We start from the raw sequence: 27,574 nt of genomic DNA, 5'->3' as shown, positions 1-27,574 counted from the left end.
CAAAAGAATGCTCAAACTACTGCACAATTGCACTCATCTCACATGCTAGTAAAGTAATGCTCAAAATTCTCCAAGCCAGGCTTCAGCAATACGTGAACTGTGAACTCCCTGATGTTCAAGCTGGTTTTTGAACAGGCAGAGGAACCAGAGATCAAATTGCCAACATCCGCTGGATCATGGAAAAAGCAAGAGAGTTCCAGGAAAACATCTATTTCTGCTTTATTGACTATGCCAAACCCTTTGACTGTGTGGATCACAATAAACTGTGGAAAATTCTGAAAGAGATGGGAATACCAGACCACCTGACCTGCCTCTTGAGAAATCTGTATGCAGGACAGTAAGCAACATAGAACTGGACATGGAACAACAGACTGGTTCCAAATAGGAAAAGGAGTACGTCAAGGCTGTATATTGTCACCCTGCTTATTTAACTTATATGCAGAGTACATCACGAGAAACACTGGACTGGAAGAAACACAAGCTGGAATCAAGACTGCTGGGAGAAATATCAATAACTTCAGATATGCAGATGACACCACCCTTATGGCAGAAAGTGAAGAGGAACTAAAAAGCCTCTTGATGAAAGTGAAAAGAGGAGAGTGAAAAAGGTGGCTTAAAGCTCAACATTCAGAAAACGAAGATCATGGCATCTGGTCCCATCACTTCATGGCAAATAGATGGGGAAACAGTAGAAACTGTCAGACTTTATTTTTGGGGGCTCCAAAATCACTGCAGATGGTGACTGCAGCCGAAATTAAAAAACACTTACTCCTTGGAAGGAAAGTTATGACCAACCTAGACAGTATATTCAAAAGCAGAGACATTACTTTGCCGACTAAGGTCCGTCGAGTCAAGGCTATGGTTTTTCCTGTGGTCATGTATGGATGTGAGAGTTGGACTGTGAAGAAGGCTGAGCACCGAAGAATTGATGCGTTTGAACTGTGGTGTTTGAGAAGACTCTTGAGGGTACTAAATGTTTATGATGTATTCTTCCAAACAGATCTAAATTGTCTTATTATAATTGGTATTTCAGATATTATTTTAGGTCTAAGAGACAAATAGAACCATCCAACCAAAACATAGCCTTCCCATGCTACAATAAGAAAACTTAACACCAATACAAACAACTAGGCCTGTCAGGGTATCATGCAGGCCATCAGCCTGTGAACACTGAAATATCCAGTGACACTGATATCCATAAAAATATGATAAAACATATTTTAAAATCTAAAGATAAAGATTTGCAATTAGTAAAAGTAAGGCACAGGGACTTCCCTGGTGATCCAGTGGATAAGAATTTGCCTGCCAATCCAGGTTCACTCCCTGGTCTGGGAAGATCACACATTCCACAGAGCTGCTAAGCCTGTACACAACCACAGAGCCCATGCACAAGGATGGGCTAGGCTGATGTGAGGCTGCAGAGACAGTGGCAGCAGAGGGTAAGCCAAGCCCACATGCCTGCAGGCTCCCCAGCTGTCATGTTTCCACTGTTACTATTACTACTACTGAAGCTGCTGCTGCTACTGTGTTTCCCAAAATATATTTTCTGATGAACTCATTTGACATTGGATTAACTAGAAACTTCTTTTTGAGGGAATTCTTACTGTCAAAATTATTCCAGTGTACATCCTCTCACTCTCCTGCTCATAAGCTCAGTTAAACTTAATCTTTAATTGGACATGAAGATCTTGAAGTGGCTTAGGAGCACTTAGGATCACTCAACATTAACAGTCACTGAGCTCGCCTGTGAGTGGCAAAACATGGGTCACTTGTACTTGCTCTAGGATCACATGTATTCGCTGTAGAGAGTTTCTTAAGAACCTTAAAAATGGACAGGTTTGCGTGTATGTGCAATGTGTCAAACAGGGGCCTCAGGTGACACTGGTTTTTCCACCTTCCTCTTGATTCCTTGGGAGATGGGGCTACTATTGTGCCAAATCAGCAGGTTGATGTTGCTGACCTGGCAGCATCACAGTCATTTGTTAAAGGAGAACTAGGTGAAATAACAGTCTGATAAACTCCCTGTACCTTCTCAGCAAATCTCCTTATGTTTTGCACACTGAAGATGGGTGAGCTAAGACATCAGCACAGAACTTAAGCACAGGTGCCATGAGAAAAAGTAAAAGGCTCTGTCTTGAGTTACTTGGGGGAGAAAGGACTGAGAAATACCAGACACTCCTCACTGTTGCCGCTCGGCACCCACAGAGTATCTTCTTTCTCATCATGCCACACAGCAAGGTGTCCAGCTGAGGAACCTCCATTACCACAATGAAGACGTGTTTTCTGAGAGTTGTTAAAGGCCAGAACATTCAGCCACACTCTTAGTTTCAAGGAGACAACAGATCACAAAAATATTTTAGCTATTTTGAACTATTTAAAGAAAACCGGATTTCTTAGCTTCCATCATATATGAGAAGAATAGCTTGAAACATCTTCATAAAACCAGGTCACAGCATTCATGGCTATTAATTTCGCTGGAAATGAATGTCTGCATATGATAAGGGGAACCACTTGTTAACAGTTTGAACTGTGCATGTCTACGTACATCCAGATTTTTTTCAATAGTAAATATTGCAGTGCTGCACGAGCTTAGGGTGGTTGCATCCATGGACATGGAACCATACAGAGGGACCCCAAGTACAAAGGACTGACTCTAATTTAAATCGAGATTTTCAGCTGCTCAGAGGGCTGGCACTCTTGACCCCATATTGCCTGTATCTGGAAAATATGTTTTCCTTAAGCAAAATTTTAAATTAGATGGAAATTTTAAAGTAGATGGAATGGATAGATTTTTCTTCCAAACACAACACAGTTAAATAAAACTCACTTTCTTCAGCCATATAACTGTTTGTAGTAGATTGGTCCTTCACCAACACATCAGGGAAAAAAAAAAAAACCACTTTTCCTTCCAAAAACAAATCTGAAAAGCAGGGCTGAGAACTAGACCCTGGCCAAGAAAATGCTGACAAGCTCACTGGGAGTCAGGATGGAGACGGGTCCACAAACTGTCTTTAGGCTGAAGGTCAACAGCTGCATCACCACCAATGGGTACAAATGATAACCCTGGCAAAGGTCTGTCCCCATGGTTTACGGAATAGGCTCATGACAGGGTGAGGCAACTGTGCTGAGATGATGCTCCACTCAGACGTGCAGCTTGCATGAAAGGAGGCATCTCATGCCAACTAGCTGAGGTTGCTGTCTTCATGATTTGGACATAATCTCAAAGCAATCATAAAATCCTACACTTTCAGGCATTATGAAACAGCTTCCTTATCTATGTTCACTTAACAAAGAAAAGGCAGTGATGGGAGGCAGGGACGGCAAGAATTTAATCCCATAAAACAGATGCCCCATGTCATTCCTGTCCGCTTGATAGGTGAAGGCCCTGATGCCCAGCCCTCCATGGCATATGCTGCCCTGCCCATATTCCTCACCTAAACAGCTTTTCCATCACCAGTACCATCGACGAGAAGAGACATGATGACTCAGTCTATGCGTCCTATATACAAAGATGCTGTGCGAAAGATTTTTAGACTATTTATCTCTGCCAGAAAAAAATGTGGTTCCCCATTTACCTTTATTCCACGACAGAGCCACCTTGACCAGATTGATTATTGTGAGATAAGTGATTTTCTGGCTTTAATCATTATCAGGAAGAGTCATGGGTATGTATAAAGTCCTCCTACAGTTGCCTGGTTTATTTGCAGAACAAATGTTTATTCAGTGCCCACAAGGTGCAGGTTTACCATTGTTTCTGATCTAAAGTCACCAGCAACCAGCTGTATCACAATAAATGGTTCTGAAAAATTCACTGTGTCACATTTGAGTGTCAGAGCAATAGAGATGTGTGGCGTGAGTCTGAAATGAATACGGATGAAAACGACTCTCGGTCAGACATCTAGCTACAACTTCCAGGTCAGAGCAAAAGTTCACAGGACCATATCACCCCTCAGTTTTCACTCATCTGGGGAGGCTGTATCAGGAGAGTCCTGAGGCTTCAGACCTCAATTATCTTTCTTTCACCCAAAAAGACAGAGCTGCTACCACCCCTCTTCAGGGTGAAAGATGAACACCAACAGCAGTGTCTTCCTTCTGAGCTCATTGTTCTGGGCTTTACTATACTTTCCTGAATGGCTGCCTTGAGAGATACACAAAATTAGTTCATGATCAAGGCCACTGTGTGGACCAGTGGGAAAATATTGTATGAAAATGTTTTCTTTCAAATGCACTTTTCTTTCTCTCTAGGACTCAAGTGTCACAGGATGCATCAAAGGATCTAACAGAGAATGGAGATGCTGGAACTGGATACAAGAGTCTCTTCTCTGTGTCAAGTTCAAGGTGATTATTTAGCTAGGTTCTACAGGGCACTCAGTTGTTAGAATAGGAACAAAATACCAAACACATGATCGGTTACTAAGGACTGGATTTCTTGCTTGATTTCCAGTTCGTTTCTAGACAACTAATTATAACAACAAGCAATTGCTAAAATCTTGGAAATATGGATCGTGGGGCTACAAATCAAATAGTCAGAACCTGATCACTTGGTGGAGATGATTATTTGCTATTCTATCTGGGAAAGTCTTACTTAACCACATGTTCTAAAACGCTAACCCCTACTATCTGCTTACAGACAGTGGAATGGACACAGCCCTGAAAATGGTGTCAAAGTTTTTCTCCAATGAAAGTTCACACTTATACCCAAAATACTGTCCAATTTCAGAAAACACATGAATACTCACTTGCTTAGCCTTGGTCTTTGTGATGGTGTCAGAAATGGGTTTCTTCCTTTCCTTGACAGTAGATTTAGAAAACAATTCCTCAAATTCATGACAATCTATGGATGGTTCTTCAATTTTTTCCCAAATAAGTGAAGCACTGGAGTCTCTAAAGTTAAGCAAAAACCCATGAGAGAGGCGTCAAGCTGGACTGCAGGGACAGGAGGACACAGGCACCAGAGGGGCCAGGAGAGGATGAAGGGAGGTTGGGGATGGGGGAAATCCATCCCCATCCCCTTTTCTGTAAGATCAGCACTTGTTTAATCAACCAACATGATGAGAAACAGCATCAACACAGGATGGAACCTTTGCCTAGAAAGGAATTCTTTCTAGGCATTGCCAGGAATTCTCAGTCATCAAGTCATTGTATAAAACATGTAAGAACCCTTTTTAGTATGGATCTCCAGGCAAGAAATGTCTGATATCTCACATTCCAACCTGACCCATAAGTTTCATGGGTTAAAAATAAATCACTTTCTGCCTACAGAGAGTGGCATTTCTGTCTCCCTACCACTGTCCAGCACTCATGTCATCTGACTCCTCAGTGATCACAGAGACAGGTAGGTAGTACCACCTGAAAATGAAGGTCCATTTTAAAAAGCAAAACAACAAAATAAAAGAACTTCATATAATGCATATGGAAAAAATGAGTTTGGAGCACAGCTAGAAATGATGCCTCAGCAATTAGGAGTGACTCGGAAAAGTACTCAGAAAATGAGCAGCAAAGTTAGAAGCAGTGATTCTCCACTATGATTCAGAGAAGAGAAAATTAATATAAGAAATGACGATGAGTCTACTAAACATCCTATTTCTAAATCTGTGCCACATCACAGACAGCCACAAATTCAAAGTCATGAGAACTCGGGATAAGAAAGTCCAGGAGAAATTTAAAGGGCATGTTTTCTCTGGCACCACCCCAGGGTTCAGGGAACCAGGTTATGGACCATCCATGGGTAAGTAATACACCAGCAGCAAACCTGCTGGGAGGAATTCTTTTATAAATATCATGTCTTTCATAAAGGTCATGTAAGTCTGTGATTTTATGACTTCACAGCATTGTAAATCATCTATAGAAGTGCCATGAAATGGTCAGACCTAAATCATTTCACACATGGGGTGAAATCCACACATGTGGATTTTTGTGTATCACTTTTCTGAATAATAAAACAAGACCATGCCTTCAAAAGGATGCAGAATACATCCTCAAGGGTTTGTCTGTTTAATGATTTGATTTACTTTTATAAGTTATTTGTCAGAGTGAGGCTTTGCAAAAAGGCAACAGCTCACATAAGCTAAGAAAGATCTATCCATCAATCCTTAAAAGGTCGATTAAAAATTAACCATGTTGAGGTTTGACAGAAAACAACAAAATTCTGTAAAGCAATTATCTTTCAATTAAAAAAGAAATTAATTAAAAAACTATATAGACAGAAATGTGTACATTGATACATATGATTTATCACTTGGATACTTCTGGAGAAAAGTCTAAAATTGCTCCACTAAATATTGATGTAAAAATCTACAGACTAGCTTTGGAGTGGTACAGAGAGGAAACCACTTCTCTCATGTTGACAAATTATGCAAAGAGGAACGCCGCTGGTGTTACCTTCTACTGTGCAGCTGAATTCTTGTCCAATATAGAGGCTTCATCGGCCGACAAGGCTCTACTGGCTGCTTCCTACTCCCTTTTTCCTGATTCATCCCAAATCCAAACAAGCCAAAAGGCAACGGAGGAGGAAGAAAGCCACACACCTGAGGTGTCGGTAAAGTGCTACTCCCAACTTGCCGTGGGAGAGGAAGGCCTGATCCAGCAGTGGGTGGGGGTGGAGGGGTTAGAGGAGGTGGAATCCCCACACCCGGAGGAGGAGGAGGAGGAGGAGGAGGAGGAGGAGGTGGGGCAGGAGGTATTCCTTCACTGGAAAGAGGTGCAGGAGGAGGAATTCCCACTCCGGGAAGAGGGGGGGTGGGGGGTATTCCCATGCCTGGAAGAGGAGGGGGAGGAGGGGGAGGAGGGGGAGGAGGGATCCCCACCCCGGGAAGAGGAGGGGGAGAAGGTGGAGGAGGGGGAGGAGGGATCCCCACCCCGGGAAGGGGAGGGGCGGGAGGGATCCCCACCCCGGGAAGAGGGGGGGCGGGAGGGATCCCCACCCCGGGAAGAGGGGGGGCGGGAGGGATCCCCACCCCGGGAAGAGGGGGGGCGGGAGGGATGCCCACCCCGGGAAGGGGCGGGGCGGGAGGGATGCCCACCCCGGGAAGAGGGGGGGCGGGAGGGATGCCCACCCCGGGAAGAGGGGGGGCGGGAGGGATGCCCACCCCGGGAAGAGGGGGGGCGGGAGGGATGCCCACCCCGGGAAGAGGGGGGGCGGGAGGGATGTCCACCCCGGGAAGAGGGGGGGCGGGAGGGATGCCCACCCCGGGAAGGGGCGGGGCGGGAGGGATCCCCACCCCGGGAAGGGGCGGGGCGGGAGGGATCCCCACCCCGGGAAGGGGCGGGGCGGGAGGGATCCCCACCCCGGGAAGGGGCGGGGCGGGAGGGATCCCCACCCCGGGAAGGGGCGGGGCGGGAGGGATCCCCACCCCGGGAAGGGGCGGGGCGGGAGGGATCCCCACCCCGGGAAGGGGCGGGGCGGGAGGGATCCCCATCCCAGGCAAAGGTAGAGGAGTGGGTGGCAGCATCTCTGGACCTAGACAAGGAGGAGGTGAGAGGCCTGCTGGACTGGGCAGTGCAGGCCCAGGTGCACCGGGGGTCAGGGGTGCTGCGGAAGCCTCGGCGCCCAGGCCAGGCATCAGAGGGGAGGTCTCTGGAGGCAGAGGTGGTGCAGTGGGGATGTCACAGCTGTTTCCAGAAGAGGGGAAAGCAGAGTGTTCCTGGCTGGTTTCAAACCCAGTGTGAAGAGGATGGGAAGGCTGGGACCCGGCCTGTCCGTGACTGTCAGACCAGGGGAGGGATGCAGGCGGTGGAGGCTGGAGGGACGGCTGTGCATCAAGCTGAACTGATATTCGCCTTGGAGACACGACCAAAGAGATTTCTGAGCAGAACATGGTCTGAGGTCCCGAAGGCAAGGGCAGCCCTGCTGATTCTCCATGTGTGGTCAAGGGTAGGGGGCCCACCAGCGGGGCCCCGCCAGGAGGACGTGCTAGCACACCACCATCTTCCATCGGGGACGTCTGGATGGACTTGGCCTGTACAATCCTTTCATATCCAACATCCTTTTCGCCCAACTTGAGGGCTTCCAGACCCGTGTCTAGGGCGGGATATTGTTTCTCCAGCTCAGCTATCTTGGTCTTCAGATCCTCGATGGTCTGCTCCAGCCGCTGGATGACAGTGGCCTGACCCTCAGACTTCATGTCGCACACTTCCTGGGGGGCAACACAGACATCACAGTTGAACAGAAAATCAGGGATACTCCAAACATCAAAAACTAGACCCACCAAACTCAGCAAAATGTATTCATTTGTTACTTCTAAAAGCTCGCTCCATGGAAACACATTATTAGTTCTACTATGTGTCCCTTCTTTGCCCTTGGATTTCAAAGTGGATTACATAGATGACCATGAGGTCCTAAGGCCCTTCTCTAATTAATCTTCAAATGAAATCGTGGAAGATCAGCAGTCCTCGGTGAAGAGGGAAACCAAGGCTTAGTGACAGACCCACTTAATTTCACCATAGACCACTCTCCTTCTTGCCCAGTAACATCTGCTATATGAGGACATTTCCTAAAGATATTTTAAATTCTAAGTTTTACAGTTAATTGCAACTTCTAAAGAGTAATCTCTACTGGAATCCCCAGTAAAATCATGAGAATATTTGTAACACCCACACAAGCACGTATAGGCATGTCTTACGTGCATGTATAGAACTTATATCACACTTACTACAATTCAAATATTTTATTCAAGGCATTTCAGAAAGGGATACCTTTGGTCGCCACAATTTATCACAATAGCCAAGAGCAACTGTGCCCATGTATGGGTCACTCTCACCCCCAGACGGTACCTTCCTCTCCCAAAGCATGCCATCAACCTTTCAAGGAAAAGGACTTTTGGTAGAGAAAAGGGGAAAACCCTCTCAGTAAACTGACTGCCAATAACAGATGAGTAAGAAGAAAAGAGGAGGCAGAGGAGTGGGCAGAGAAAAATGAGGAAAGCAGGAACAGGAGAAGGAAGAAGAGGGGATAGACCCCAACTGAGTGAAGCGCAGGTCAGACACCTGATCACACAGGTTCATCTGTCCCCCATCGATGTGGGGATGAGAGGGCCCAGAACTGCTTCTCCAGAGTGTCCAGGGCTTTTCACACAATACCCCAACAGAGGCCACCATCCACAGCAGGGACATGTTACTACCTTCCCCACATGGGAGCCAGGCCTGCTCTTAACCTATCAACTGAGAGGTGATACAAAGATGATGCAAAGTGTGAAACTAAACTCCTATCCTGCTTGCCAAATGCTAAATCCAAAAAAAAGTCTCCACAAAATAAAAAATAACTTACTTTGCTATTTTTTAAAAATTGAAAACAAATACATAACCCATTTACAGTGGAAAAGCTGCAGACAGACAAGACAGAAATGGGTATTTACAATAAATGAAGCATTTTTGGTGTTATGCGTATATTTATTTAAAATCTTCACAGGTAGTTTCTTTTTGCATGGGGGTAGGGAAGGTATAAAGATAACAGTCTTAATCCTAAACCCATTATTTCTTCTCTAAAAATTCTATATTTTACTATAACATTTCACTTGCTGAACATCAATTATGATGCTTATTAAAAGCAGAACTTGTAACTTCAAAGACAAGCACCTACACAAGGTACTTATTTCCCTATAATCAAAAAATACCAAATAGCCCTTACTGTGAAAGAAAGCTGAAAAGGAAATTAATTTACCTTTTAAGTAATAAAGAAATATAAACACTTATTATAGGCAAAATTGTGACAGGCACTTCTATTTATGGGTGTGTGTGTATGTGTGTGTGTGTGTAAGTCACTATTTTTCACCAATGTCTATACAAAAGACTAAAGAATTACAATACATAGGTTGGGAAATCATGTCATATATTCTCTAAATAGTCCATGGTAAAAGAAATAACTATAATAAAATAATTTGTAATATCCTATTTAGCCATTGTAGTTAACTTCACTCTCCAATTATGATGCTAGTAAGCACAAGAAAATCCAACCTAATAAAATTATAAATATTCACTATTTTTGCCTATGGGTTAGCAAAATATATAGATTATTTTCATTTTTCCAGTATAATCTTAGGAGTGACCATTAAGCTTAGATAAGTCTTTTTTGAGTTGTCCTGGTATGAATTAACGCTCTCATTTTCTCATTTCTGTAATGAACATATAAAAAGGCTACTTGATAAAAGGCATGCAAGTAGTATATTCTAGAAGTGTTTTCCAAAACACAATTATTAAAAAATTTTTTTACTGGGATATAGTTGATATATGTTTCAGGTATATAACACAGGGATTTACAATTTCTAAAAAGTTATATTCCATTTACAATTACTATAAAATATTGCCTATATTCCCTGTGCTGGACTATATATCCTTGAAGCTTATTTTATACGTAATAGTTTGTACCTCTTATTCTCCTACAACTATTTTGTGACTCCCCACAATCCTCTCCCCACTGATAACCACTACTCTGTCCTCTGTATATGTGAGTCTATTTCTTTTTAGTAAATACACTACATCTTCTTTATGCACTCATCTCTTGATAGAAACTTAGGTTGCTTCCATATCTTGGCAATTGTAAATAATACTGCTATGAACACTGGATGCATGTATCTTTAAAAATAACTGCTTTATTATTTTTTGTTTGTTTGTTTTTTAGGTAAATATCCAGGAGTGAAATTGCTGGGTCATACAGTAGTTCTGGTTTTTTGAGAAACCTCCATACTGTTTTCCATAGGAAACATTCCCACCAAAAGGGTACGTGGGGTCTGTTTTCTCCACATTTTTGCCATTCTCTTGTTATTATGTTCTTTTTTTTAATACTTTCTTTATTATTTTATCATTATTTTTAAACTTTTACTGAAATATAGCTGATTTACAATGTTGCATTAATGTCTTCTGTACAGCAAAGTGACTCAGATATACATACCTCACATCAGTTCAGTTCAGTTGCTCAGTCGTGTCCGACTCTGTGACCCCATGAATCGCAGCATGCCAGACCTCCCTGTCCACATATATATATATATGCTATTATTTGTGTTCTTTTTCATGATAGCCATTCTGAAACCGTGAGGTGATATCTCATTGTGGTTTTGATTTTCATTTCTCTGAGGACTTATCACATTAAGTATATTTTCGTGTGCCTGTCGGCCATCTGTAGGTTATCTTTAGAAAAAAATTCAGGTCATTTGACTATTTTTAATTTTTTTTTTTGATGTTGAGTTGTATGAGCTGTTTATATAGTTTGGAAAGTAACCCCTTATCAGTCATATAATTTGCAAATATTTTCTCCCATTTAATAGATTGTCTTTTGTTGATAGCTTCCTTTGCCATCCAAAAGCTTTCAAGATTAATTAGGTTCCATCTGTTTATATTTTATTTCTTTTGATTTAGGAGACAGATCCAAAAAATGTATTGATATGATTTGTGTCAGTGTTCTATTTTTACTTCCAGCATTTTTATGGTTTCTGGTCTTATATTTAGGTCTTTAACCATTTTGAGTTTGTTTTTGTGTAAGATGCTAGAGAATGTTCTAATTTCATTCCTTTTCATGTAGCTGTCCAGTTTCCCCAGCACCACTTACTTAAGAAACTGTTTTGCTTTTTTTTCCCATCTACTGTATATTCTTCCCTTTGTTGTAGGTGAATTTGACAATACAACTTCAGACTTATTTCTGGACTCTCCATACTCTTCCATCGATCTCTGTGTTTGTTTTTGTGCCAGTACCATACTGGTTTTGATTATTGTAACTCTGTAGTATAGTCCGAAGTCAGGGAGCCTGATTTCTCTAGTTTTGTTCTTTCTCAAGATTGTTTTGGCTATTCTTTTGTGTTTTCATACAGATTTTTATATGTTCTAGTTCTGTGAAAAACATCCTTAGCACTTTGATAGGAACTATATTGAACTGTGGATTTCCTTGAGTAGTGTGGTCATTTGAAAAATGTCAATTCTTCCAGTTCATATACACAGTATACCTTTCCATCTGTTTGTGTCATCTTCAGTTTTGTTCAGCAATGTCTTATAGTTTTCCAAGTACAGGACTTTCATCTCCTTGAAAAAAAGTGAAAGTGCAAGTCACTCAGTCATGTCTGACTCTTTGCGACCCCATGGACTATACAGTCCGTGGAATTCTCCAGGCCACAGTACTGCAGTAGGTAGCCTTTCTCTTCTCCAGGGGATCTTCCAAACCCACGGGGATCAAACCCAGGTCTCCTGCACTGCGGGCAGATTCTTTACCAGCTGAGCCACAAGAGAAGCCCAAGAATACTGGAGTGGGTAGCCCATCCCTTCTCCAGCAGATCTTCCCAACCCAGGAATTGAACCAGGTTCTTCTTGCATTGCAAGACGGTTTTTTACCAACTGAGCTACCAGGGAAGCCTTCAGTTCAGTTTAGTAGCTCAGTCGTGTCCGACTCTTTGTGACCCCATGAATCGCAGCATGCCAGGCCTCCCTGTCCATCACCAACTCCTGGTGTTCACTCAGACTCATGTCCATCGAGTCCGTGATGCCATCCAGCCATCTCACCCTCGGTCGTCCCCTTCTCCTCCTGCCCCCAATCCCTCCCAGCATCAGAGTCTTTTCCAACGAGTCAACTCTTCGCATGAGGTGGCCAAAGTACAGGAGCTTCAGCTTTAGCATCAATTCTTCCAAAGAAACCCCAGGGTTGATCTCCTTCAGAATGGACTGGTTGGATCTCCTTGCAGTCCACGGGACTCTCAAGAGTCTTCTCCAACACCACAGTTCAAAAGCATCAATTCTTCGGTGCTCAGCCTTCTTCACAGTCCAACTCTCACATCCATACATGACCACAGGAAAAACCATAGCCTAGACTAGACGGACCTTAGTCAGCAAAGTGATGTCTCTGCTTTTGAATATGCTATCTAGGTTGGTCATAACTTTCCTTCCAAGGAGGAAGCATCTTTTAATTTCACGGCTGCAGTCATGATCTGCAGTGATCTTGGAGGCCCCCAAAATAAAGTCTGACACTGTTTCTACTGTTTCCCCATCTATTTCCCATGAAGCGATGGGACCAGATGCCATGATCTTCGTTTTCTGAATGTTGAGCTTTAAGCCAACTTTTTCGCTCTCCTCTTTCACTTTCGTCAAGAGGCTTTTTAGCTCCTTTTCACTTTCTGCCATAAGGGTGGTGTCATCTGCATATCTGAGGTTATGGATATTTCTCCCAGCAATCTTGATTCCAGCTTGTGTTTCTTCCAGTCCAGCATTTCTCATGATGTGTAAGTTAAATAAGCAGGGTGACAATATACAGCCTTGACATACTCCTTTTCCTATTCGGAACCAGTCTGTTGTTCCATGTCCAGTTCTAACTGTTCTAACTGGAACCAGTCCATGTCTAGGGGCCGTGACCCTGAGGAGCCACCCCGAGCCCGAGGCCAGGGCCAGCAGCCGGGAGGAGCAACCCAAGGAGCCGTGGCTGCGCAGGCACAGGAGGGCCTAGAGGAGCTATCCCACCTTGAAGGTCAGGAACCACAGCGGTAAGGCTCGTCCAAGGTAAGGAGCAGCGGCTGTGCTTTGCTGGAGCAGCCGTGAAGAGATACCCCACGCCCAAGGTAAGAGAAACCCAAGTAAGATGGTAGGTGTTGCAAGAGGGCATCAGAGGGCAGACACACTGAAACCATAATCACAGAAAACTAGTTAATCTAATCACACTAGGACCACAGCCTTGTCTAACTCAATGAAACCAAGCCATGCCTGCGGGGCAGCCCAAGATGGGCAGGTCATGGTGGAGAGGTCTGACAGAATGTGATCCACTGGAGAAGGGAATGGCAAGCCACTTCAGTATTCTTGCCTTGAGAACCCCATGAACAGGATGAAAAGGCAAAAGGAAAGGATACCAAAAGAGGAACTCCCCAGGTCATTAGGTGCCCAATATGCTACTGGAGATCAGTGGAGAAATAACTCCAGAAAGAATGAAGGGATGGAGCCAAAGCAAAAACAATACCCAGTTGTGGATGTGACTGGTGATAGAAGCAAGATCCGATGCTGTAAAGAGCAATATTGCATAGGAACCTGGAATGTCAGGTCCATGAATCAAGGCAAATTGGAAGTGGTCAAACGAGATGGCAAGGATGAACATCGACATTCTAGGAATCAGTGAACTAAAATGGACTGGAATGGGTGAATTTAACTCAGATGACCATTATATCTAGTACTGTGGGCAGGAATCCCTTAGAAGAAATGGAGTAGCCATCATGGTCAACAAAAGAGTTCGAAATGTAGTACTTGGATGCAATCTCGAAAACGACAGAATGATCTCTGTTCATCGCCAAGGCAAACCATTCAATATCACAGTAATCCAAGCCTATGCCCCAACCAGTAACGCTGAAGAAACTGTAGTTGAACGGTTTTACAAAAGAGCTACAAGACCTTTTAGAACTAACACACAAAAAAGATGTCCTTTTCATTATAGGGGACTGGAATGCAAAAGTAGGAAGTCAAGAAACACCTGGAGTAACAGGCAAATTTGGCCTTGGAATGCGGAATGGAGCAGGGCAAAGACTAACAGAGGTTTGCCAAGAAAATGCACTGGTCATAGCAAACACGCTCTTCCATCAACACAAGAGAAGACTACACATGGACATCACCAGATGGTCAACACCGAAATCAGATTGATTATATTCTTTGCAGCCAAAGATGAAGAAGCTCCATACAGTCAACAAAAACAAGACCAGGAGCTGACTGTGGCTCAGATTATGAACTCCTTATTACCAAATTCAGACTCAAATTGAAGAAAGTAGGGAAAACTGCTAGACCATTCAGGTATGACCTGAATCAAATCCCTTATGATTATACAGTGGACGTGAGAAATAGATTTAAGGGCCTAGATCTGACAGACAGAGTGCCTGATGAACTATGGAATAAGGTTCGTGACATTGTACAGGAGACAGGGATCAAGACCATCCCCATGGAAAAGAAATGCAAAAAAGCAAAATGGCTGTCTGAGGAGGCCTTACAAATAGCTGTGAAAAGAAGAGAGGCAAAAAGTAAAGGAGAAAAGGAAAGATATAAGCATCTGAATGCAGAGTTCCAAAGAATAGCAAGAAGAGATAAGAAAGCCTTCTTCAGTGATCAATGCAAAGAAATAGAGGAAAAAAAAAAACATGATGGGAAAGACTAGAGATCTCTTCAAGAAAATTAGAGATACCAAGGGAACATTTCATGCAAAGATGGGCTCGATAAAGGACAGGAATGGCATAGACCTAACAAAAGCAGAAGATATTAAGAAGAGGTGGCAAGAATACACAGGAGAACTGTACAAAAAAGATCTTCACAACCCAGATAATCATGATGATGTGATCACTAATCTAGAGCCAGACATCTTGGAAAGTGAAGTCAAGAGGGCCTTAGAAAGCATCACTACGAACAAAGCTAGTGGAGTGATGGAATTCCAGTTGAGCTCTTTCAAATCCTGAAAGATGATGCTGTGAAAGTCTGCACTCAATATGCCAGCAAATTTGGAAAACTCAGCAGTGGCCACAGGACTGCAAAAGGTCAGTTTTCATTCCAAATCCAAAGAAAGGCAATGCCAAAGAATGCTCAAACTACTGCACAATTGCACTCATCTCACATGCTAGTAAAGTGATGCTCAAAATTCTCCAAGCCAGGCTTCAGCAATATGTGAACCGTGAACTCCCTGATGTTCAAGCTGGTTTTAGAAAAGGCAGAGGAACCAGAGATCAAATTGCCAACATCCGCTGGATCATGCAAAAAGCAAGAGAGTTCCAGGAAATCATCTATTTCTGCTTTATTGACTATGCCAAAGCCTTTGACTGTGTGGATCACAAGAAACTGTGGAAAATTCTGAAAGAGATGGGAATACCAGATCACCTAACCGGCCTCTTGAGAAATCTGTATGCAGGTCAGGAACCAACAGTTAGAACTGGACATGGAACAACAGGGAAGCCTTAGGTAGGTATATTCCTAGGCATTTTTTTCTTCGTAATTTGATAAGTGGGATTATCTCCTTAATTTTTCTTTCTGATAGTTCATTAAGATGTATAGAAATGCAACAGATTTGTGTATATTAATTTTACATCCTTCTGTTTTACCAAGTTTATTAATGAGTTCTAGTACTTTTCCAGTGGCATCTTTAGAATTTTCTCTGTATGGTATCATGTCATCTGCAAACAGTGAGAGTTTTACTTTTCCCTTTCCAATCTGGATTCATTTCATTTATCTTGTCTGACTGCTGTTGCTAGGACTTCCAATCGTATATTAAATAAAAACGGTGGGAGTGAGCATCCTTGTATGTTCCTGATCTTACAGGAAATGCTTTCAGTTTTTCATCACTGAGTATGATGTTAGCTGTAGGTTTGTCATATAAGGTGTTTACTATGTTAAGGTATGTTCACTTTATGGCCACTTTTGGAGAGTTTGTATCATGCATAGATGTTGAACTTTGTCAAAACTTTTTTCTACATCTATTGAAATAATCATATAGTTTTATTCTTCAGTTTGTTAATGTGGTATATCATAGTGATTGATTTGAGGGTATTGAACTATCCTTGAATCCCTGGAATAAATCCTACTTGATCATGTTTTATAACCCTTTTCATGAATTGTTGGATTCAGGTTCCTAATATTTTCTTGAGGAGTTTTGCACCCATGTTCATCAGTTATAATTTTTTTAAATATCTTTGTATCAGGGTTATGCTAACCTCATGAAATGGGTTCACAAGCATTCCTTCCTCTGCAATTTTTTTGGGGGAATACTTTCAGAAAGTTTCTTGTTAAATCTTCTCTAAATCTTTGGTAAAATCCTCCTGTGAAGACATCTGATCTTGACTTTTGTTTCCTGGAAGTTTTTTGTTTTTTTAAAAATTATTGACACAATTTCATTATTAGTAATTGGTCCGCTCCTACTTTCTTTTTCTTCCTGGTTCTAATTTGAGAGATTCTACCTTGCTAAGAACTTGTCCATTCCTTATAGGTCATTCATCTTATTGGTGTATAGTTGTTTTCAGTAGTGTCTTACGGTCCTTTGAATTGCTGTGGCGTCAGTTGTAACTTTTCCTTTTATTTTTTATTTTATTGATTTGGGCTGTCTCTCTTTTTTCCTGATGAATCTGGCAAAATGTTTATCAATTTTTTTTTATCTTTTCAATGAAACAGCTATTAGTTTCATTGACTTTTTCTATTCTTTTTCTACTCTCTGTTTCATTTATTTCTGCTCATATCTTTATGTTTCTTTCTTTCGACTAAATTTGAGTTTTGTTTGTTCTTTTTCTAGGCCCTTTATGTGTAGGGTTAGGTTGTTTATTTAAGATTTTTGTTGCTTGACAAAGTAAACTTGTATCACTATAAACTTCCCTCTTAGAACTGTCTTTATTACTGTGTTACTGTTGACTTCTCCCTTATGTCTGCCAGCATTTGCTTTTTGTGTTTAGATGCCCCTATGTTGGGGTATATTTACAATTCTTATATCTTCTTCTTGGATTGATTCCTTGATAATAATGTAATATCCTGTCTCTTTTACCAGTCTTTATTGTAAAGTCTATTTTTTCTGATACAACTATTGCTATCTTGGCTTCCTTTTCAACCTATCTGCATGGAATACATTCTTCCATTCTCTCACTTTCAGTTTGTGTCTCCTTAGGTTGAGGCAAATCTCTTGTTGGCAGGCCTGTTTTTACATTCAGCTACTTTATGTCTTTTCATTGTAGCATTTAGCTCATTTACATTGAAACTAATTTCAACATATGTTTAATTTTAACATATATTTTTATTGCCTTTTAAAAATTCTTTGTGAGGTTGTTTTGTAGTTTTTTTCTGTTCCTTTCTTCTTTTGCTCTGTTCTCTTATATTTGATGGCTATATTTACTGTTAGGTTTGGATTCCTTTTTCTTTTTTTGTGTGTGTATATCTATTACAGATTTTTAGATTGTAGTTACCATGAGGTTTTTATATAACACTCATTATATATATATATATATATATATATATATATGATGGTTATACAATTACTGATGTCTTAATTTCAAACACATCTTTAAACCCTGCACTTGTAGTCTATGACCCTCATGATCACTATTTGGGATGTGTTTTACATCTGTTTTGTGGATCACATAGCTGCTCGTTGTAGTTATGGATGATTTTACTAGCTTTGTCTTTTAATAATCCTACTAGTTTTTTTTTTTTTGAGTGGATGATTTCCTACCTTTACTATATGTTTGCCTTTACTGATGAATTTTTCCTTTCCATAATTTTCATGTTTCTAGTCATAGTCTTTTCTCACTTAGATAAGTTCCTTTAACATTTGTTGTAAAGCTATTTTGGTAGTGCTGAACTCTGTGATGCTTTTAATCTATCAAATATCTGAAAGATAACCTTGCCAGGTCGAGTATTCTTGATTGGAGGTTATTCCCCTTTATCACTTTGACTATATCATACCCGTCCCTTCTGGCTTGCAGCTTTTGTTGAAAAGTCACCCTTATGGGAATTCCCTAATTGTTACCTATTGCTTTTCCCTTGCTTTTATATTTTCTAATACTTTTTAAAAAATTTGTTTATTTTACTTTACAATATTGTATTGGTTTTGCCATACATTGACTTGAATCTGCCATGAGTGTACATGTGTTCCCCATCCTGAACACCCCTCCCACGTCCCTCCCCATACCATCCCTCTGGGTTATCCCAGGGCACCAGTCCTGAGCATCATGATACAGAGTCCCCCTGTATCATGCATCAAATCGGGACTGGCAATTCGTTTCACATATGATATTTTACATGTTTCAATGCCATTCTCCCATATCATCCCACCCTTGCCCTCTCTGACAGAGTCCAAAAGACTATTCAATACATCTGTGTCTCTTTTGCTGTCTCGCATACAGGGTTATCATTACCTTCTTTCTAAATTCCATATATATGCATATTGGAGAAGGAAATGGCAACACACTCCAGTGTTCTTGCCTGGAGAATCACAGAGACAGGGAGCCTGGTGAGCTGACGTCTATGGGATCGCACAGAGTCGGACACGACTGAAGCAACTTAGCAGCAGCATACTGTATTGGTGTTTTTCTTTCTGGCTTACTTCACTCTGTATAACAGGCTCCAGTTTATTTGACTTTTTTCTTGTTTCTTGAGGTATGCCTGTATTGCTATGAACTTTCCTCTTAGCACTGCTTTTATAGTGTCCCACAGGTTTTGGGTTGTTGTGTTTTCATTTTCATTAGTTTCTATGCATATTTTGATTTCTTTTTTGATTTCTTCTGTGATTTGTTGGTTATTCAGAAGTGTGTTGTTCAACCTCCATATGTTGGAATTTTTAGTAGTTTTTCTCCTGTAATTGAGATCTAATCTTAATGCATTATGGTCAGAAAAGATGCTTGGAATGATTTCGATTTTTTTGAATTTATCAAGTTTAGATTTATGGCCCAGGATGTGATCTATCCTGGAGAAGGTTACATGAGCACTTGAAAAAAAGGTGAAATTCATTGTTTTGGGGTGAAATGTCCTATAGATATCAATTAGGTCTAATTGATCTAATGTATCATTTAAAGTTTGCGTTTCTTTGTTAATTTTCTGTTTAGTTGATCTGTCCATAGGTGTGAGTGGGGTAAGTCTCCCACTATTATTGTGTTATTGTTGATTTCCCCTTTCATACTTGTTAGCATTTGTCTTACATATTGCGGTGCTCCTATATTGGGTGCATATATATTTATAATTGTTATATCTTCTTCTTGGATTGATCCTTTGATCATTATGTAATGGCCTTCTTTGTCTCTTTTCACAGCCTTTGTTTTAAAGTCTATTTTATCAGATATGAGTATTGCCACTCCTGCTTTCTTTTGGTCTCTATTTGCGTGGTATATCTTTTTCCAGCCCTTCACTTTCAGTCTGTATGTGTCCCTTGTTTTGAGGTGGGTCTCTTGTAAGCAGCATATAGAGGGGTCTTGTTTTTGTATCCATTCGGCCAGTCTTTGCCTTTTGGTTGGGGCGTTCAACCCATTTACGTTTAAGGTAATTATTGATAAGTATGATCCAGTTACCATTTACTTTATTGTTTTGGGTTCGGGTTTATAGACCCTTTTCGTGTTTCCTGTCTAGACAATATCCTTTAGAATTTGTTGGAGAGCTGGTTTGGTGGTGCTGAATTCTCTCAGCTTTTGCTTGTCTGTAAAGCTTTTGATTTCTCCTTCGTATTTGAATGAGATCCTTGCTGGGTACAGTAATCTGGGCTGTAGGTTATTGTCTTTCATCACTTTAAGTATGTCTTGCCATTCCCTCCTGGCCTGAAGAGTTTCTATTGAAAGATCAGCTGTTATCCTTATGGGAATCCCCTTGTGTGTTATTTGTTGTTTTTCCCTTGCTGCTTTTAATATTTGTTCTTTGTGTTTGATCTTTGTTAATTTAATTAATATGTGTCTTGGGGTGTTTCGCCTTGGGTTTATCCTATTTGGAACTCTCTGTGTTTCTTGGACTTGGGTGATTACAACTAAAGCAACTAGAAAAGGAAGAATTGGAGAACCCCAGAGTTAGTAGAAGGAAAGAAATCTTAAAAATTAGGGCAGAAATAAATGCAAAAGAAACAAAAGAGACCATAGCAAAAATCAACAAGGCCAAAAGCTGGTTCTTTGAAAGGATAAATAAAATTGACAAACCACTAGCCAGACTCATCAAGAAGCAAAGAGAGAAAAATCAAATCAATAAAATTAGAAATGAAAATGGAGAGATCACAACAGACAACACAGAAATACAAAGGATCATAAGAGACTACTATCAGCAGTTGTATGCCAATAAAATGGACAACGTGGAAGAAATGGACAAATTCTTAGAAAAGTACAACTTTCCCAAACTGAACCGGGAAGAAATAGAAAATCTTAACAGACCCATCACAAGCACGGAAATTGAAACTGTAATCAGAAATCTTCCAGCAAACAAAAGCCCAGGTCCAGATGGCTTCACAGCTGAATTCTACCAAAAATTTCGAGAAGAGCTAACACCTATCCTACTCAAACTCTTCCAGAAAATTGCAGAGGAAGGTAAACTTCCAAACTCATTCTATGAGGCCACCATCACCCTAATACCAAAACCTGACAAAGATGTCACAAAAAAAAAAGAAAACTACAGGCCAATATCACTGATGAACATACATGCAAAAATCCTCAACAAAATTCTAGCAATCAGAATCCAACAACACATTAAAAAGATCATACACCATGACCAAGTGGGCTTTATCCCAGGGATGCAAGGATTCTTCAATATCCACAAATCAATCAATGTAATTCACCACATTAACAAATTGAAAAATAAAAACCATATGATTATCTCAATAGATGCAGAGAAGGCCTTTGACAAAATTCAACATCCATTTATGATAAAAACTCTCCAGAAAGCAGGAATAGAAGGAACATACCTCAACATAATAAAAGCTATATATGACAAACTCACAGCAAACATTATCCTCAATGGTGAAAAATTGAAAGCATTTCCCCTAAAGTCAGGAACAAGGCAAGGGTGCCCACTTTCACTGCTACTATTCAACATAGTTCTGGAAGTTTTGGCCACAGCAATCAGAGCAGAAAAAGAAATAAAAGGAATCCAAATTAGAAAAGAAGAAGTAAAACTCTCACTGTTTGCAGACGACATGATCCTCTACATGGAAAACCCTAAAGACTCCACCAGAAAATTACTAGAGCTCATCAATGAATATAGTAAAGTTGCAGGATATAAAATCAACACACAGAAATCCCTTGCATTCCTATACACTAATAATGAGAAAGTAGAAAAAGAAATTAAGGAAACAATTCCATTCACCATTGCAACGAAAAGAATAAAATACTTAGGAATATATCTACCTAAAGAAACTAAAGACCTATATATAGAAAACTATAAAACACTGATGAAAGAAATCAAAGAGGACACTAATAGATGGAGAAATATACCATGTTCATGGATCGGAAGAATCAATATAGTGAAAATGAGTATACTACCCAAAGCAATTTACAAATTCAATGCAATCCCTATCAAGCTACCAGCCATATTTTTCACAGAACTAGAACAGATAATTTCAAGATTTGTATGGAAATACAAAAAACCTCGAATTGCCAAAGCAATCTTGAGAAAGAAGAATGGAACTGGAGGGATCAACTTGCCTGACTTCAGGCTCTACTACAAAGCCACAGTCATCAAAACAGTATGGTACTGGCACAAAGACAGACATATAGATCAATGGAACAAAATAGAAAGCCCAGAGATAAATCCACACACATATGGACACCTTATCTTTGACAAAGGAGGCAAGAATATACAATGGACTAAAGACAATCTCTTTAACAAGTGGTGCTGGGAAAACTGGTCAACCACTTGTAAAAGAATGAAACTAGATCACTTTCTAACACCGCACACAAAAATAAACACAAAATGGATTAAAGATCTAAATGTAAGACCAGAAACTATAAAACTCCTAGAGGAGAACATAGGCAAAACACTCTCTGACATAAATCACAGCAGGATCCTCTATGATCCACCTCCCAGAATTCTGGAAATAAAAGCAAAAATAAACAAATGGGATCTAATTAAAATTAAAAGCTTCTGCACAACAAAGGAAAATATAAGCAAGGTGAAAAGACAGCCTTCTGAATGGGAGAAAATAATAGCAAATGAAGCAACTGACAAACAACTAATCTCAAAAATATACAAGCAACTTATGCAGCTCAATTCCAGAAAAATAAACGACCCAATCAAAAAATGGGCCAAAGAACTAAATAGACATTTCTCCAAAGAAGACATACGGATGGCTAACAAACACATGAAAAGATGCTCAACATCACTCATTATCAGAGAAATGCAAATCAAAACCACAATGAGGTACCACTTCACACCAGTCAGAATGGCTGCGATCCAAAAATCTGCAAGCAATAAATGCTGGAGAGGGTGTGGAGAAAACGGAACCCTCCTACACTGTTGGTGGGAATGCAAACTAGTACAGCCACTATGGAGAACAGTGTGGAGATTCCTTAAAAAATTGCAAATAGAACTACCTTACGACCCAGCAATCCCACTGCTGGGCATACACACCGAGGAAACCAGAACTGAAAGAGACACATGTACCCCAATGTTCATCGCAGCACTGTTTATAATAGCCAGGACATGGAAACAACCTAGATGTCCATCAGCAGATGAATGGATAAGAAAGCTGTGGTACATATACACAATGGAGTATTACTCAGCCATTAAAAAGAATTCATTTGAATCAGTTCTGATGAGATGGGTGAAACTGGAACCGATTATACAGAGTGAAGTAAGCCAGAAAGAAAAACACCAATACAGTATACTAACACATATATATGGAATTTAGAAAGATAGCAATGATGACCCTGTATGCAAGACAGGAAAAAAGGCACAGCGGTGTATAACGGACTTTTGGACTCAGAGGGAGAGGGAGAGGGTGGGATGATTTGGGAGAATGGCATTCTATCATGTATACTATCATGTAAGAATTGAATCACCAGTCTATGTCTGACGCAGGATACAGCATGCTTGGGGCTGGTGCATGGGGATGACCCACAGAGATGTTATGGGGAGGGAGGTGGGAGTGGGTTCATGTTTGGGAACACATGTAAGAATTAAAGATTTTAAAATTAAAAAAAAAATTAAAAAAAAAAACAACAGGCTCCAGTTTCATCCACCTCATTAGAACTGATTCAGATGTATTCTTTTTAATGGCTGAGAAATATTCCATTGTGTATTTGTACCACGGCTTTCTTATCCATTCATCTGCTGATGGACATCTAGGTTGCTTCCATGTCCTGGCTATTATAAACAGTGCTGCGATGAACATTGGGGTATACGTGTCTCTTTCGATTCTGGTTTCCTTAGTGTGTATGCCCAGCAGTGGGATTGCTGGGTTGTATGGCAGTTCTATTTCCAGTTTTTTAAGGAATCTCCACACTGTTCCCATAGTGGCTGTACTAGTTTGCATTCCCACCAACAGTGTAGGAGGGTTCCCTTTTCTCCACACCCTCTCCAGCATTTATTGCTTGTAGACTTTTGGATCACAGCCATTCTGACCGGTGTGAGAGGGTACCTCATTGTGGTTTTGATTTGCATTTCTCTGATCATGAGTGATGTTGAGCATCTTTTCACATGTTTGTTAGCCATCTGTATATCTTCTTTGGAGAAATGTCTATTTAGTTCTTTGGCCCATTTTTTTGATTGGGTCATTTATTTTTCTGGAATTGAGCTGCAGGAGTTGCTTGTATATTTTTGAGATTAATTCTTTGTCCGTTTCTTCATTTGCTACTGTTTTCTCCCATTCTGAAGGCTGTCTTTTCACCTTGCTTAGAGTTTCCTTTGTTGTGCAGAAGCTTTTAAGTTTAATTAGGTCCAATTTGTTTATTTTTGCTAATATTGCCAATATTCTTGGAGGTGGGTCATAGAGGATCCTGCTGTGATTTATGTCAGAGAGTGTTTTGCCTATGTTTTCCTCTAGGAGTTTAATAGTTTCTGGTCTTACATTTAGATCTTTAATCCATTTTGAGTTTATTTTTGTGTGTGGTGTTAGAAAGTGTTCTAGTTTCATTCTTTTACTAGTGGTTGACCAGTTTTCCCAGCACCTCTTGTTAAAGAGATTGTCTTTACCCCATTGTATATTCTTGTCTCCTTTGTCAAAGATAAGGTGTCCACAGGTGTGTGGATTTATCTCTGGGCTTTCTGTTTGTTCCACTGATCTATATTTCTGTCTTTGTGCCAGTACCATACTGTCTTGATGACTGTGGCTTTGTAGTAGAGACTGAAGTCAGGCAGGCTGATTCCTCCAGTTCCATTCTTTCTCAAGATTGCTTTGGCTATTCAAGATTTTTTGTATTTCCATAAAAATTGTGAAATTATTTAGGTAGGTGTTTCTTTAAGTAGATATATTCCTAAGTATTTTATTTTTTTGTTGCAATGGTGAATGGAATTGTTTCCTTAATTCCTCTGTTTTCTCATTATTAGTGTATAGGAATGCAAGGGATTTCTCTGTGTTGATTTTATATCCTGCAACTTTACTATATTCATTGATTAGCTCTAGTAATTTTCTGGTGGAGTCTTTAGGGTTTTCTATGTAGAGGATCATGTCATCTGCAAACAGTGAAAGTTTTCCTTCTTCTTTTCCAATCTGGATTCCTTTTCTTTTTCTGCTCTGACTGCTGTGGCCAAAACTTCCAAAACTATATTGAATAGGAGTGGTGAGAGTGGGCACCCTTGTCTTTTTCCTGACTTTAAGGGAAATGCTTTCAATTTTTCACCATTGAGGATAATGTTTGCTGAGGGTTTGTCATATATAGCTTTTATTATGTTGAGGTATGTTCCTTCTATTCCTGCTTTGTGGAGGGTTTTTTTTTTATCATAAATGGATGTTGAATTTTGTCAAAGGCCTTCTCTGCATCTACTGAGGTAATCATATGGTTTTTATTTTTCAATTTGTTAATGTGGTGTATCACATTGATTGATTTGCGGATATTGAAGAATCCTTGCATCCCTGGGATAAAGCCCACTTGATCATGATGTATGATCTTTTTAATATGTTGTTGGATTCTGCTTGCTAGAATTTTGTTAAAAATTTTTGCATCTATGTTCATCAGTGATATTGGCCTGTAGTTTTCTTTTTCTGTGGCATCTTTGTCAGGTTTTGGTATTAGGTGGTGGCCTAATAGAATGGTGGTTTTGGTATTATGATGGTGGCCTCATAGAATGAGTTTGAATATTTACCTTCCTCTGCAATTTTCTGGAAGAGTTTGAGGAGGATAGGTGTTAGCTATTCTCTAAATTTTTAGTAGAATTCAGCTGTGAAGCCATCTGGTCCTCGGCTTTTGTTTGCTGGAAGATTGCTGATTACAGTTTCAATTTCCGTGCTTGTGATGGGTCTGTTAAGGTTTTCTATTTCTTCCTGGTTCAGTTTTGGAAAGTTGTACTTTTCTAAGAATTTGTGCATTTCTTCCACGTTGTCCATTTTATTTGCATATAGTTGCTGATAATAGTCTCTTATGATCCTTTGTATTTCTGTGTTGTCTGTTGTGATCTCTCCATTTTCATTTCCAATTTTGTTGATTTGATTTTTCTCCCTTTGTTTATTGATGAGTCTGGCTAATGGTGTGTCGACTTTCTCTCAAAGAACCAGCTTTTGGTTTTGTTGATTTTTGCTATGGTCTGTTTCTTTTGCATTTATTTCTGCCCTAATTTTTAAAAATTCTTTCCTTCTACTATCCCTGGGGTTCTTCATTTCTTCCTTTTCTAGTTGCTTTAGGTGTAGAGTTAGGTTATTTATTTGAGTTTTTTCTTGTTTCTTGAGGTATGCCTGTATTGCTATGACCCTTCCCCTTAGTACTGCTTTTACAGTGTCTCATAGGTTTTGGTTGTTGTGTTTTCATTTCATTCATTTCTATGCATATTTTGATTTCTTTTTTAATTTCTTCTCTGATTTGTTGGTTATTCAGCAGCGTGTTGTTCAGCCTCCATATGTTGGGATTTTTAATAGTTTCTGTCCTGTAATTGACATCTAATCTTACTGCATTGTGGTCAGAAAAGATGCTTGGAAGGATTTCAATTTTTTTGAATTTACCAAGGCTAGATTTATGGCTTAGGATGTGATCTATCCTGGAGAAGGTTCTGTGTGCACTTGAGAAAAAGGTGAAATTGTTTTGGGGTGAAATGTCCTATAGATACCGATTGGAGTCTATTGTATCATTTAAAGTTTGTGTTTCCTTGTTAATTTTCTGTTTAGTTGATCTATCCATAGGTTCTTTTAAAGCCTCTAATTTCATTCTACATTCATTCTCATCCTGAATTCTTTGACGATCTTTACAGTTATCCTGAACTCTTTCTCGGGTATTGCCTATCTCCATATCACTGAGTTCTTCTTGGTTTTTTATCTTGTTCCTTCCTCTGAAACATATTTCTGTGTCACCTCATTGTGTCAAAACTACTATTTTATGTATGTATAGGTCAGTTACATTTCTTGATTTGGAGAAGTGGCCCTCTGTAGGAGATGACCTGTGCATTCCAGGAGTCCATTCTTCTCTTGTCACCAAGGGTCAAGGGCCAGCTTGTCCCAGGGTAGTGTCTGGCCTGCATCTGCAGATTCTACCCACAGGCTGTGGGTACAGTTTTCTTGCTTCCAGTGTCTGCTCTCTTGTGGGTGAGGCTGGGCTAGAGGCTAGTGCAGGCTTTGTGGTGGGAGGGGCTAGTGCCTGCCCATTGGTTGGTGGGGCTGGGCCTTGGTACTCTGGTGGGCAGGGTCATGTCTAAGCGTGTGTCTAGAGGTGGCTGTGGGCATAGGAAGTCTTTAAACAGCATGTCTGTCAATGGATGGGGCTGTATCCCTCCTTCTCAGTTGGCCAGAAGTGTCCCAGCACTGGCGACTACAGGCTGTTGCATAGGGCCAGGTATTGATACCAAGATGCCAACCTCCAGAAGAGCTCACACAGATGAATGCTCCCTGACATATCCACCAACAGTGTCTGTTTCCCCAGAGTGAGTCACAGCAACCACCACCTCCACAGAGACTCTCTAAGACTAGTTGGTTCCAGGCTCCTATGAAATTGTGGCTTTTCCCCTTGGCCCCAGTGTGTGTGAGATTTTGTGTGTACCCTTTAAGAGTGAAATCTTTATTTTCCCC

General features: G+C 40.5%; 1 protein-coding gene across 1 annotated transcript in view; it reads right to left on the bottom strand.

Annotated features, from left to right (window-relative positions):
- FMN2 (formin 2) overlaps positions 1 to 27,574 on the bottom strand; it is a 350,878-nt gene that overhangs the window by 192,261 nt on the left and 131,043 nt on the right. The window contains exons 5-7 of the mRNA XM_068983086.1: positions 6,916 to 8,135; positions 6,382 to 6,657; positions 4,740 to 4,884 (exon numbers count right to left, since the gene is read on the bottom strand). Coding sequence (XP_068839187.1) covers positions 4,740 to 4,884; positions 6,382 to 6,657; positions 6,916 to 8,135 — 1,641 coding nt within the window. The remainder of the gene's footprint in view (positions 1 to 4,739; positions 4,885 to 6,381; positions 6,658 to 6,915; positions 8,136 to 27,574) is intronic.

Source organism: Capricornis sumatraensis, chromosome 10 (assembly GCF_032405125.1).
Source record: "Capricornis sumatraensis isolate serow.1 chromosome 10, serow.2, whole genome shotgun sequence".
Lineage (NCBI taxonomy): Eukaryota > Metazoa > Chordata > Mammalia > Artiodactyla > Bovidae > Capricornis > Capricornis sumatraensis.
Note: the sequence above shows the minus strand (reverse complement) of the source record. Positions and strands in the feature narration are given on the sequence as shown.